Here is a 14,367-nt window from a genome sequence, read left to right as displayed (position 1 = left end):
TACATATAATATATAATTTTTAAATATACCAAAGACTGAAGGTAGTATCGACGAAGCAGCCTCTACAAGAAGAGCAGACAGGCGGTTAACAAGGTCACTAACCGACAAAAAGACCGAGTGTAATTGAATCTGACGTAGAGAATAGAGAAGGAGACCATATATTATTCCAATTATCAGAGAGCCTTTGAGGGGGACAGCTCTGGGCCAAACCCCCCCGCAATTAGGAGTAAAATTGAGAGAAAATCTAATTGGTGAGATCTAACTGTCGGGGTTGCCTCAGGCGTTTTCCTTTCCAGGACCGTCGCTAGGGTGTAAAAGTCTGTAACCTAACCACGTCCTCATCATTAAAATAGAAATACAACCGTTCGTTAACAATTAGAATATATACAAAAAAATATGAGAACAAAGGTTTAAAAATAAAATAATAAATCTAAATTATTGTCTGTGTGTTTGGCTTTTCACGAGAAACGGCTGAACTGATAAAATAAAAAAAAAATTATAATAACTATTTCTGTTGTAAGAAGTTTTATAACACTATGATCCTGACGTCAATCACCTTACGACCAAATGGCGGAGGATCAAAAATCTTGACGCTTTTGCTAATTTCCATAAAAAACCCATAACCCGATTAAGAAGAAACCTCATATTATTGTTATTAAAAGCCGTAGAATGGTCTTAAGCTAATTTTCCAGCCTTAATATAGAAAAAATGGTGGACCTACTAAAATATTATTAATCAAAACATCAGATGAATAGGCCTAATATGAGTAGTCTGTCGTTAACCAAGTTACACCATTTTTTAAGTCATCAGTTTAAGAGAGACGCTACAATGCACGTGAGCTTCAAGATATATTGGTTTATGGCTTCGTAGACTTAGAATAGAGTAATTTTATTTTATCTTTAATATTTGTGTATAACTCAGCGGTTAAAAATGCTTTTACATGCCTCTGATTTAGAATCTCCTAATAATAATCTTAACAGGATGTTAAGTTCAATCTTTTTTCCACCTAAGTCTCTGAAAAAGTACTCTATAACATTGGGGCGACTTAATAATAAATAATGATGCGACTAAACTACATTATTTTCATGCTTTGGAACTTCAGTATAAAGTTTATAGTTCGTTGTTATTCAAAACATTTTTTTGATGGCACATTTAAGTTATCCAACGAAATTTATGGCACTCCTATTGTGCAAACATAGATTTGTAAAAAGAAAAAACAATATAATTTTTTTTTATTATTGCTTTAAATTTTAATACTTCAAAATTTTACTGCACCCATATTGAGGCCCACGTATAATGTTTTATTTTTTCTTTTTCTCTTAAAATTTCTTTCCCCACCTTTCAGATTTTGTTTATTCCAAAATTACTACTAAACTAAACCGAGAAGTTTTATCATCTCAACCAACCAGGTTACCTGAAACTGCGAAAATTGTGGTAAAACATTAAAGAGGTTATCATAATCAACTTGCTTATTAATTATCTTTAGACTGGTCAAATTTTCAAGAATATTCAGAAAAAGTATATATTTCAGGGATTACTCTCCAGACCTCCGATTGTTTTAAAATCTGATCTAAATTATTTAAAATATTTTACGATTTGCCCCTTTGCCGCTTAATAATTTGCTAAGGCAACATCCCTGAATATAATCAATCAAAGCAAATAACAATGACGAATATTTTCCTGGGATTTACAAAAATGCTAATTTTAATGAAAACTATAAAACAATATCGTGAACTAAACATCTTAATTAATTACAACAATAGCGACATCAACAAGTGTTGACAAATGCTCCACTAATCATAAACCCTTTACATGATTACAATACAAAGACCTTGTGAGATTAGAAGCATCCGTGAAAAGCAGTTAAGTAGCAAGAAGACGTCACTTCAAAGAAACTTAAACCGATCGCTGACAAAGAGATTCCAGTTTGCGGGAGCCGAACAAACACAATAGCTCGCTGACTTATAGCCGTCACATGACAATATCTGAAAGAACGCTCATTGATCAACGATAATAGGCGGCAATAAAAGAGGAAATAAGGTGGCCCAGGGAGCCTTTGAGAGAAACGAGCCCGTATTTACACTCGCCTCAAAGAGGAAATAATAAAATAGACGCGGCCAGATAAATCACACATGAAGGACCTTCTCGGCCAATGGTAACATTAAATATAGCGGTTTTCTTCCGGCGAACTTCCGCTGCTATATTTATTATTCCTTGCCAGTGAGCGCTTTGAGTTCACTTGCGGTTCACAGAGGCAGTGGAAGATCAATTGCACGCAAGACTGATTTTAAGAATAATAAATCTCGAGAGAATGGAGTCCTTTTCGTAATATTTTTTTTTATTTCTCAATCAGTGGGCACAATATTACGTTGAATGTTTCATCTTGGTAAAATATTATGGAGCATAACAGATGGAGAATAACAGGGGCCATGAATACCCAGATAGATTATTTCCAGACCATGATTAATCTTTCCTAGTCCGTAAGTCATTAATGCATCCCGAAATTATTTTACTGAAATTAGCGATTAAAATCTTGTAACATGAGTCTTTAATATAACTTCTAAAAAATAAGTGTGTAAGTCTAAATATATATTGATTATTTCCATCCTATGTTACAGATAAACTAAATACCCTGACTATCTTTCTACAATATATTTTTAGTATTTGGTATTTTTATATAATTGTGAAAATGTTTACTCAAAAATAAAATAACTTTTTTTTAAAAGGTTAAGAATGTAAAATAATAAACCATCGTTTGATTTCAATACTAGCTAAAGAATAACTATTTTTTACCAACATTAAATAAAATATATCGCCAATTCCTAATTAAATTTACAACTCTTTGGGCTGCTGAACCGATTAAATTAAAAAAAAAAAATTCCATAGTGCTCTTCAACGATGCAAAAATTCAGCCCTATTCCCTCCTTCCAATCCACAGAATAAAGGAAAACATCTTGAGGGAGCATCTCCAGCCGGTATAAAAGCAAATGAAAATCTAAATAGTAGAACGGGAGGGAAGGACAAACATAAACGAAGAAGTCTAAAGAGGGTCCGGATAGGGCTGAAGTAGAGCATGAAGATTATATGTAGGGATAAAGGAAGCTATGTGAAGCGAGAAGTCAGATGAGTTTGAACACAATTTCATTATGACCGGGGAGGGGATGAATAAACGAGAGAGGGCCGTTCTGAAAAGGAGCCTCGGTAATGAAAAAACTCGAGGATGGTGGGGGGTGGGGAATTCAAAAAATACGGTACTTAGGCCCTGAGGCGGAGGGCGCTTCTCAATTTGTCATTGAAGCGCGTCGAGTGCGTATGAGACAGTCCGCTAATAAGGCTCTCTGTTAATTAACTAACGAAGTAATTAACACGGCCTTTTATTCGACATTTTATATAGAACGGGAGTGTATGGAAATAGCGAGAGTGGGAGGGGGCGCTTTGTGGGGTTAGCAATTAGGCTCTGCTCTAGGGGTGAGTAAATATGTTGATTAGGAACCTCAGTCTTCGGGCTCCTTCGTTAGTGAGATTCGGCATCGATCACTTCTGTATTCCGATCCTACTCTGGACTACCGCTCTGCCAATCAGTAAATGACTATCTCATAAATAATTTTAGAGGAAAACAAAAAAATAAAGGGAGTAAAAACTCAAAAATCATCAACCGGACTCGGTAGATTATGTAAGTATCAATCATGATGTCGGCCGACTTTGGAATTTGAATTTCAGACTTCCAAATTTCCCGATTTTCATTCTTCCAGAATTATAATTCCGTTTTTAAGAAGAAAAAATCTCAGATAACAAGTCACTTGAACATCTCTTCAAGATAGTAAATTAAAAAAAAATATACAAATGACAATGCGATTCTATGTATTTAAATTACATTTTACATCGTTATACATCTCTCATAAGCCTAACAAAAAAAAATTGCTACTTCATATCAACGAGGATTGTAAAAAACCTCTCTTTAATAAAACTGATTAATAGAATTTAGTCATCTGGTCACAGATAATGTTTTTATATGAAATTCATATTACTGAGGTTTTCGATAAGTCTATGCATTTTTAATCAAATTTGTAATTAAATTTAGCACGAAAAACATTAGTGAAATATTTAAAAATTTCCATATACTTTGCTGGCTTAATCTAACTCTTATCTTTCGGCCGAAAACTATTTTCAATGTTAAATTTTAAATAAACTCATATACTCAATAAGCATCAGGAATTAAAAAGGGTTTTTAATAAAACTTATAATGGATTATTCAGAATAATCGAAAAAAAAAAAATTTGATGGGACAAAGATATATTGCCTCTTTGAAAGGTCTAAGTTGTACATATCTGTTTACATTCAGCTACTCTTTTAAAGGAAGAATTTTCGATTCTTTCAAGTTCCAAAATTACCTGTTCCACGGTTATACATATTGAAGCAAAATATTAAAGTTTAGAAATGATAACGACTTTTGTTAAATTTCCGACTTTTCGTCCATCATACAACATCTTTTGGAATTTGATGAAGAGTCGACACTTATGAAAAGAAATTTTGCTATATTTTGACCTGGGGTGGGTCCACAAGGAAAACATCATATCCCTAAAACGAACACTGAGTTTAAAAAATACAATTAACAATTGAAGTTGAGACTTTCTGTAGTAAAACAAGATAAATAACAAAAAAAAAAAATACAATGTTAAAATATTTTGGTAATTAAAACGATTCGCCTTCCATCAGGAGTCGCTTCATTTCTTTCGACAATTTATGAAATCTGACTTATAAAAAAAGACAATGATGCCAAACTTCAATTCACAAAAAATCTCAGCTTTAATGCTTACAATCGAGTGACTCTGGTTTTGAAAACTAGTGTTAAAATGACTCAATATTATTAAACTTGAAATGTCATCAATCTGCTATTGATGACTTCGTCGTGAGAGAAATTCAGTGCATCGTTCCCTCAAAATGTATTTAATGGAGTATGTATTTTATGGCCACTAAATTCTGGGAATGAAGAAGATACTACAATATCTCTAGCCAGGTCTTAATTTCTCCATAAGCCACAACATAGAGATATGTATACACAAGGAAATTATATAAAAGAATATTTAAAAAAATTATAATATTTATTGAATTTTTTTTTAATACATGACTAATCCTGAGTTTTAAAGAATGGGGTTTTACGAAATATTAAATCTCAAAATCTTTTAAGGTCTTAGTCACGTTAAATATTTCTTATTTGGACCTAATAATGGTTCAGGGCATCATTTGAAAAACGATAAACAAAAACCTCCCTTAAAAGTTTTTATTTTAATTTAAAGTAGTATTCAGTATTTTTTAATGTGAACACCCATATATACATATACATGGAATAAGCGTTAATATTTAACTTTCCATCAAATCTTACAGTTCGTCGTATGAAATCTTATAAATAAACACAATTATTTTATAAACCAAAGCTGAAGTTATCCTAGCACTTCATAAGATCAAAGATTCTGTGCCGCCCTCTCCCCGTAACAGAAGAATAACATAAAAAAAAAAAAAAAATTGAAGTAAACTAAAGTGTTCATTTTTAAAGGCATACTAAATTGAACAACATATGATTTCAAGCTTATTTATACTGAAGTATAAATAGAAAAATATCAAATAATCATGAAAAAAAAAAGCAAAATATAAATACTAACGTTTAGTTATTTTAGAAACTAGATAGAATGGTCAGCTGGAAAAAACCTCGAAATATAAAGTGTTTCTATATATTTATTAGTTTCAGTTGAGAGCAGTTTTATAAAAAAATCGAATAATTAAATAAGGTCTATAAAAATAAAACAACTATTCAATTATTGTCAAACTATGGTAATTAGTTTCATTCTGACTTTAATTATTTATTTTGGAATGAAAGAATTGTGCAGGAATTACTTCCATTTTAGGCCGATTCTAACATTTATCAAAGACAAACTGTAGCTCAAAGACTATTGTGTTCAAAGAGAATAGTTTGGTCTAAATTTGTTATTTGTTGAAAGATCATTTTTCGCCCACATCGACAAGAAAGGATCGATTTTTGGATAAATATTATTCTATACATAGCTAAACCAATACTAATAAACTAGATTGATAGTTTTGAAGGGAAACTCTGTTAGAGCAATTTGATCTGAATCGAACGAAAAAGTGTTAACTCTTCTTCAGCTACGCGCTTAGTTCTTGTTGATGTTCCCTCGACAGTATCTTAAATATTGGAAATTATAGAAAAACAACCAAAAATAGAATTCCTTATTGCTGTCGGATTCTCGATAATGTCTGACATCTATTCTGAATTTAACAGCGATTTGAATTTCAATCAGAATGAAGAGTAAGAAAGTATAAAACGAGAAACCAAGCTAATTTGGTTTCAATAGACATGCTTGAATGCTTTTGGTGTAAATAAGAATTCTTAGCAAAAAAGAAAATGGCATATATTTTTAATTAATAAAAAAAAAAATGTTTGTATATCGAAGTAAAAACTGCATCATTTTAATAATAAAAATGTTAATAATAAATTTTGGCTCAATGTAATTAGTTTAATCACTATTTCAGTTTTTCTTTGACCCGAACCATCTTCCTTTACCTAACTATGTTAATTAAGAAAAAACAAAAAAATCTTCTAATTGGTTGTTCTAGAGATAAACTGAAAATAGTTGAAATAAATTCAGAGAAAATAATTTCAAGTTCTTAATAGCAAGAATGTCTTTGATAAGTGGGACAAGAAGGGTACAGGAGGATTACATAGGATAAGGACTCACATACACACACTCACTCACTCTCTGGAGACGGTTCACCTGACGCTAGGAGCTTCCTGACCCTCCACTCACCGCCAGGTTTGTCCAGCTGGTAGGGTGGGATACCCATGTGGGCTGGGGGTGGTTGTCCAAGTGGGTCTCCGTTGTGGCAGAAGAAAGGTAGGGTTGTAGGACCAGCACCCAGACCTATTTTACTAGCCTGAAACAAAAAAAAAAAAGTTAATCACAACAATATCCAATAAATAAAATACTTCAATATAAATAAAAACATAAAGATGACTCGAGGTACTAAAAAATATATTTAAATTGCAAAATCATATTAGTATCATCAACTTAGTCAATAAATAAATAATTTGCCTGGAGAAGAATGATGACCATAAAGTCCTTAATGATTCAATAAGAAATCTTCTCTCTTGACCTTCCATAACCGACTATGGCAGTAGTTCACTAATGTATTATCAAATATACTTAAGAAAGAAATATTTAACTTGACTATGGAGTTGATTAAATTTAAATCTAAATTCGGATAATAAAATAACACAATTTATTTAATAGTTTTATCTTAACCTGAAATGCAGATAAATTTAAAACATTAGTAAATATATATTATTAGACTAATTAAGTTATTTATAATAGTTTTTCCCACAACCTCAGGAGTAAGTCAAAGTTCAAGGGAGAGAGAAAATGATTAGCCACTTTCAATTAAACGGGATGTTCCGTTCACAAAATGAAAAAGGAAAAAAAAATCAGTAAAAGAAGATAAAAAAATAAATTTTAAATTAAAGTTGTAATCAAGGTGGTAAAAACATAATAGGGTGTAGAAAATATTTTTGAAACCGTAAAGTACCGAGCTGACCCAAAATAAAGTTTTATTTTTATGTTATTTTATACTATTACTATCATAACATGATGGGGAAAATTGGCCGTGATTGAGAATGCAAATGAATATTCGCAAGCTAAGGGACTACAAATGATTGAAATACCAGGTGGCTTTTGGCGCATTATGAGACAATAAGATTCCTCACATCTCTGGAACATCTGTTTCGGTTACAAAGCGATTAACTTGTACCCCTGGTTCTATGTAAACAAGTGTGCATCGCCTATTGATTCGTGGGACAGATATCAAGGGTTTCCAATTTACTTGGAAGATATATTGGAATATGCTTTCCCAAGATGCTCTTGAGTCTCAGAGATTCGCAACAAAGATTTGCGAATGTATCAAAATTCAAATAATTACTTGTCGAATCGACAATACTATGGATTTATAGCATACATAATTTTTTCTCTAAAATTACTTGATATCAGCAATTTCAATGAATCTAAATTCTGTAACATCAAAACCTGTATTAAGTTCAAACCATCTTGATATTGAAGAAAATCGAAGAAATACATTATCTAAGTTTTGAAAAATAAAAATAAATTTATCTTTTCTAACTAAATTAATTTTTTCATTTATTTAAATATTTTAAAACTAATCAAATTTTTGAAGCATTTGAAATTCTCCACCAAAGAACTATTTCAATCTAAAATATACAATCTTTAATTTTGTATTATTTTTATAATCATTTCTTCTTGCACACCAAACTTGATACATTCAATACCTGATGGATCAAACAAATCGTTAAATTCATGATTACGATAAATTGAAATATATATATATATAAATAAGGATTTACACTTGATTTATTTTCTTAGTTTTCGTGCAGCTAAGACCATTGAAGACAGATTACTGTTTTAATTTGGAATCAACCAAACCGCAGTCAACAATTTTAACAATTATAAATTGTTGAGAAAATTGTCCTGTGACTAGTGCGATTTAAAAATGGATATTTCAGGATTTAACCTTCCTTTTTATGGAGGATAATAACTGAATTATTTCAAAAATTAATTTCTTTCATTTCCTTCCAAAAGGCCCCTCTCCCTTGATCCTCCAATGTAGTGTTATAAGTAGTTCCACTGACAAAGTTATCGCCTGATAAGCCGATACCATACGTCATTTAACATATTATATAATGAGATATCAATTAAAAAGACTAAGGGAAAAACCTTACGAACTACATTAATCCCCAAATTCTGTATATATAATTGTAATAATTAAACTTATCACAGTTATACTTATTATTTAACTTCATATAAATTTCTTAAGTTTATGATTTATATCCATATTATGATTTAAAAAAGTGAGAAAACATGTCCCTACATTTAATATAGTGATTATAAAAAAAAAAAAATGATCAACCAAAGCTGACTGAATTTTAGTTAAAATCACTAAAAATTCAATGAAACAATAAGAAATATTATAAACTAAACAGCATATTTACTATTTAAAATTCATTAGGTGTTTTTTAATGTAAATGTTTACTCTCATTTCTGCCGCGGTGAACACATCAAAGTATAAATTATGTTTTTCTTCTTTTTTAACTGGACAATTTCGTCATGTTTTGTGATATCAATCATATTCATTGTAATTACAAATAAACAAACTTAAATACAAATAGACACTGAAAGCATTGTTGAAGTAGTATTTGTTTTTATTGGTAATAAATAAGTAAAAAATGAATAACTAGTTAATGTCCATCGAAAAAAATAAATAAAATAAAAGTACTTTAAAAAAAAAACATGATATTAATTGGTTGAAAACTCTGATATTGCACTAATGTTTGATCGCAAAGCGAGGACGGTTGGTACAGAAGAGGTAAACATGGAAACCCATTACGCATGCGCAAATAGTGATAGGGTTGGAAACATTTAAACAAGTTGTTTACAATTGAAATCCTGATAGTTTAAAATTTATTTTGGAATGAAAATATTATTTTATAAATATAAAATTGATTTAGAGAACTCCCATCATGATTTCTATGATATACTATGGATAGATGTATATAAATATGCAACTATGTATTTATAATTATTAACTAAATTATAAAATAAAAAATAAAAATAGTGCGAATAAAATATTAATGTTTCTCTAAATATCTCAATGATTACTCCTGTATTTTCAAATAGGCCACAAATATTACATGATTACATTAATAAGCAATGTAATTACTATTACATAATTCAATAATTATCGAGTTCAATTAAATTAATTTAAAATGTTTATGAATGTTATTAAATATATAAGTATCTGTCAGACAGTGACGACCTCGATGTACAATATCATAACTGATTTTGTTTTTTAAATAATTATGTTTAGTAAGCTGGACAGATTAAGCAAACACTAAGGAGGATCAAGGCTAAGCCCAGATGACAAAGGACAATAGGCTTAAGATCTAAATAAGCAGGCGATAAGGGGCAATGAAGGAAAATGAATGGACTAGGGAGGCCGCCATTTTGGTTTCCAGCATCGATTTTCCAGGTGCCCGACTTTTATCAAAAGAAGCCGCTCTATTGGAAAACCAAACAAAATTTGATATGTTGACAAATGTTATTGTTTTTTAAAATACTGTGAATTACTTTGATGACATAAAAAATAAAATAATAAAAATACAAATTCCTTAAGAATAATGGCTTTACTGATGATGTATTTATAATCATTTCAAAAATAATAAAATTTGGAAAACAAAATTAAATTTTAAACAAATAAATGTTAGATAATAACATGCCTGCCTGGCGATAGCTATGATATCCCTGAGGACGAGGAGGTAGGAAGGCTCAATGGGTTCGCTCTCCATCCACAAGAGGGCCTTGCCGAGGAGGGCGGCGGCCTCCGCTGCAGAGGGGACCTCCAGCTGCTCCAGGGGCTCCGCCTTCACCGAACTTGCAGGGGGCCCGCTGTCTACCACCCAGGCCCGTACTCCCGCCTCATCGGTTTCCAGGCCTGCCTCATGGCACAGCCAAAGAAGCTCCAGTAGCAACACGCGGTCGTCCTCCGAGCTTCCCGATCTTCCGAACACTTCTGGTCGTACGTTGAGCCAGGCCCGGTGAAGTAGAGGGAACGCGTCTTTCAGAGTGAATCCCGATAATCCTTCTACAGACACGCTATGGATAAGCAACATAGCGTAGCGGGCCCTTAGTTCCGATTTGACTTGATCCAGACTTCCATCAGCACTCTTCACAACCAACTTCACTTTACCGCCAGCGGCCACGCACTCTTCCGCAGGAGGCAGGAAATCCAATTCTTCACAGACTAGTATTGCTCCACCAGAGTTGAGGGCCAAGGCCGCGGGAGCGAACTCTCGATGGAACCACCAGCTGAATAGGTCAGGGGTCGGTCGACCTACGCCACCACCGGCGTAGACCACGGGCTGGCTAAGCATGTTGACGTGCTTGAGGCAGTCAGGGCGCCACTCCTTGCCGGTGATGAGGAGACGCGTCCGATGGCGGCCGGAGAGGTTGCCCGCGGCCAGTAGCCAGACCCGGTCCTGCAGGCCTCCGAGACCCGGGAGGCTGCCCCAGTCCAGTTCGAGACAGAGGCAGGCGTAGCTCTGGTCCTTGCTGTAGCCCTCCTTATCGGTGCCGAATCTACGGGACCATCTAGCCGCCCACTCCTCGTCAATGGCTCTGGCCTGCCCAGCATCGGCCCCTAGCCTTCTCGCCACCAGGGTCGCCTTCCTAGCCACCTCCGCCAATGATGGCCGCTCCGCCCTCCTACTGAACCACCTGTACACCGCTCGCTCGACATCGCACTCCCGATACAGCCGCCGCCGCCGCGCTCGAAGTTTCTCGGCCTTCGTCGGAAGTCTCTTCTTCTTTCGCCTCTTCCGCTCGGCTTCCATCAGGGCTGAGAGCGCATTCGAGCCGATGTTCACCCTCTAAAGACACCGGAGCGACTGAGTTGAAATATAAACTAGTCGGAGAGAGCCAGTTCAAAGTTTGGCGAGAGCGAGAGAGGGGAGGAGCGAGGGAGAGGGAGCGTTTATAATGCTCTCTGTGTGTGGCGGCTGGCCCTTTGATGTTCCGCCGCCAAAGGGACTTCAAAGGGGAACAGATATGAGAGAGATAGGGCCAGGGCCTTTGATCTACAAAGCTACCCCCTCCCACAAAGTTAAGCGGATACCCCCCCTCAGCCCTAAGTGACGTAACAAACTTATATCATACAATCAAGTCCTTTGTGACAAAGGGAAAACAATTAAAGCTGAATAACTTCCCCTACTCTTGGCCCACCTTTTTCCTCTCGTCAACTTTCCTCTTTTCATCTCTCTCGACTTACTGTTTCCATTATAGCCTTATTATGTTTGCTTTTCTCATCTCATTTCGTTTTTCTGATTGATGATGCCTTTATCATACGAATGGCTAGAAGACTGAATGCAGATATTCAAAGGAAAACAAAAATATGGCTGACAAAATAAATAAACTGGTGGGAGAGAAGAGACAATAAAATATTAAGAGAGGGCGTGAGATAGGCACTCCGGGCAATCGCGGCAATACTGCGGGCTCAGCATCGCGCATCTTCTAAGGCGCAGCTTCCCCACTACAGGACCTGTCATCGATTACGCACATTCTCTGGTCCGTCAATACTCATGGATTGGTTGTCATATTTCCCATCCTTGGATCCGAAAAATAAAAATATAGACTTGTAGATAAAATGTAAAAAAAAAATTAAATAAATAAAAGGCCCTCGGATGACGAGTAATACTGTCATAATGATATTTTCCAAAGGAACGTTATATAACGTAATATAAGCCTTCGAAAATGAAGATGAATCATCTTTTTATCTGGGGACAGAATTTAATTTTTCTTCATCTAACTAAGTGAAAAAACAAGAGGGGGATGAGGCTAAGCAAATAGATGGAGGAGGTGGGGGTAGGCGAGGGGAGGGATTGGCGGAGACAGAGCCAATAGGAGGCGAGGAGGGAGGGCGCAGGCCCGCCCCCACCAACCACCGCTTCGAGAACTGACCTTCGCACTAATAGTAGTTCAACCCCGCGAGTCAACAACATTTCTCTATCTCCCTTCCTTCCTAATTTAATTTTTACAGCTCATTGAATATCCGAAATTAAAGAAAACCTGCAAATAATATTTTTATTCACGACCGATTATTGAGAATTCAATTTCTCAAGTATTCACTTTAAAATTACTTAATAGTAAACAAAATTATAAAACATAAGACATCTGACTAGAGTTAATAATTTTACATATTAGTTGGATTCATTAATGTTATATTTTACCGAGGCCTTCGATGGACATAAAAATAAATAACAATCGAAGACCTATAAGATTGATTTTTTTTCCTATTTCATAGGAAACCTTTTTTTCAATATAACTACTTGAAAATAATATAAGAAGGAAGTATCATTTGAAGTGAACAGTTACAATCGACAATTGATATTGATATGAAAGAATTTCAATCAGCCTAACATTTTATTTCTATATAACGAATTTTTAGTCCTTTAAATAATTAGGTACATTTCTATCTTTACCCTATATACCAAGGTACTAAAGGCTCTGATAGTTAAATTAAAACGAACTAAGAATAAAATAAGGTGTAAGATTGCTTCAATAGAGGTTGGACAGATTATTGAAATCGCTAGAAAGATGTACTTTAAGAAATTAACTTAGACGAAGTAATTCATGATTATGCTTACAAAAAATCAACAAGAGTACCTCTTGTGAATGTAAAACATTTTTTTTTCTTTAAATATTTGTAACTTTTTATTTATTAATTTAACTAATTTATCAAATTTTAATGAATCTGTTAAATACTCGTAATAATACATTAATGCTATTTCTAACCTAAAATTCTTCAGAAAATGCTCGCGAATTCTCTAATTTGAAGTTAACTTACGTTACAGAAGAGCGAGGGGTCCTCCCACACTTGGTCAAAGACAAATCTGTTTTTGTACTTCGTATGAATCGATTTTGAGCAATATGAATATGAATCATGACATATTTAGCATGAATAAATGAAATTTCTATAAATGGCTATATTTTAAAAAACCAACTATGAATGTAATGATTTCTTGAAAACAAAACTAGGTTTAGGAATTACATAGCGAATTCTGTCTACTTAAGAACTAAATTTTTGTTACTTCAAACAAAAAAAAAATTAAATATGAACCAATTATTTAAAAATTAATTTAACTATGAGCCATTAACATTTTAAAAGGAGATGGTCAGGGTTGTTCTTATGAATTAAAATTTTAATACAAGACAATTCAAATTATTTATAGAAATTCTTTTTAACTTGTTAGCTATATTGATTACATAAAAAAACATTAAAGGAATGAACATCCTATGTTATAACAATTTAAATAAAAGAAAAATTTAATTAAATTAACTCCTGTTTTTATGTTCGAATACAAAACTCAATTTTTAACTTCTGAAAACTTTTTTTTCCTTATGCAAGGCATTTCTGCCATTTTATTTCGTACAACCCAGTATACTTTAATCGTACATATATATAATGTGGTAGTATCGATCCATTTATGGCTCTCAGGTGCGATGGATTTGATCTAAAACATCAGTTCATATGCGGTCTAGCTAGATATTAGGTCTCAGGGGGTACATTCAGAGTTAATATAAGTTTACGAATAGCTGAATCTTAACTGTAAAACTGAAGTAATATTTTCAGCGGGGTAACGTAATTACTTATTACATAAAATAAAGAGGATATTATATTATCGCCATAACGGTAGTGATTATGATAATAGCTCTATGTACAATAATTTCAAAATTA

At 33.5% G+C, this 14,367-nt stretch overlaps 2 protein-coding genes across 8 annotated transcripts in view; both read right to left on the bottom strand.

Moving 5' to 3' along the window:
* Positions 1-14,367, bottom strand: part of pan (pangolin) — a 385,910-nt gene that overhangs the window by 32,791 nt on the left and 338,752 nt on the right. For all 7 annotated transcript variants that reach the window (XM_067044983.1, XM_067044988.1, XM_067044985.1 and 4 more), the window contains exon 4: positions 6,822-6,948. In XM_067044983.1, the coding sequence (XP_066901084.1) occupies positions 6,822-6,948 (127 nt within the window). The remainder of the gene's footprint in view (positions 1-6,821; positions 6,949-14,367) is intronic.
* Positions 10,283-11,505, bottom strand: LOC136795195 (jerky protein-like). The gene has a single exon (XM_067044978.1). It carries the CDS (start codon positions 11,465-11,467, stop codon positions 10,283-10,285), a length of 1,185 nt encoding a protein of 394 aa, XP_066901079.1. The 5' UTR covers positions 11,468-11,505.

Source organism: Halyomorpha halys, unplaced genomic scaffold (assembly GCF_000696795.3).
Source record: "Halyomorpha halys isolate HHAL.00 unplaced genomic scaffold, Hhal_1.1 Scaffold837.1, whole genome shotgun sequence".
Lineage (NCBI taxonomy): Eukaryota > Metazoa > Arthropoda > Insecta > Hemiptera > Pentatomidae > Halyomorpha > Halyomorpha halys.
The sequence above is the reverse complement of the archived record's forward strand: the minus strand, read 5'-3'. Positions and strand labels throughout refer to the sequence as shown.

What these genes read in the sequence shown, in the direction of transcription:
- LOC136795195 (XM_067044978.1), bottom strand. Translation starts at nt 11,467, where the DNA reads ATGGAAGCCGAGCGGAAGAGGCGAAAGAAGAAGAGACTTCCGACGAAG.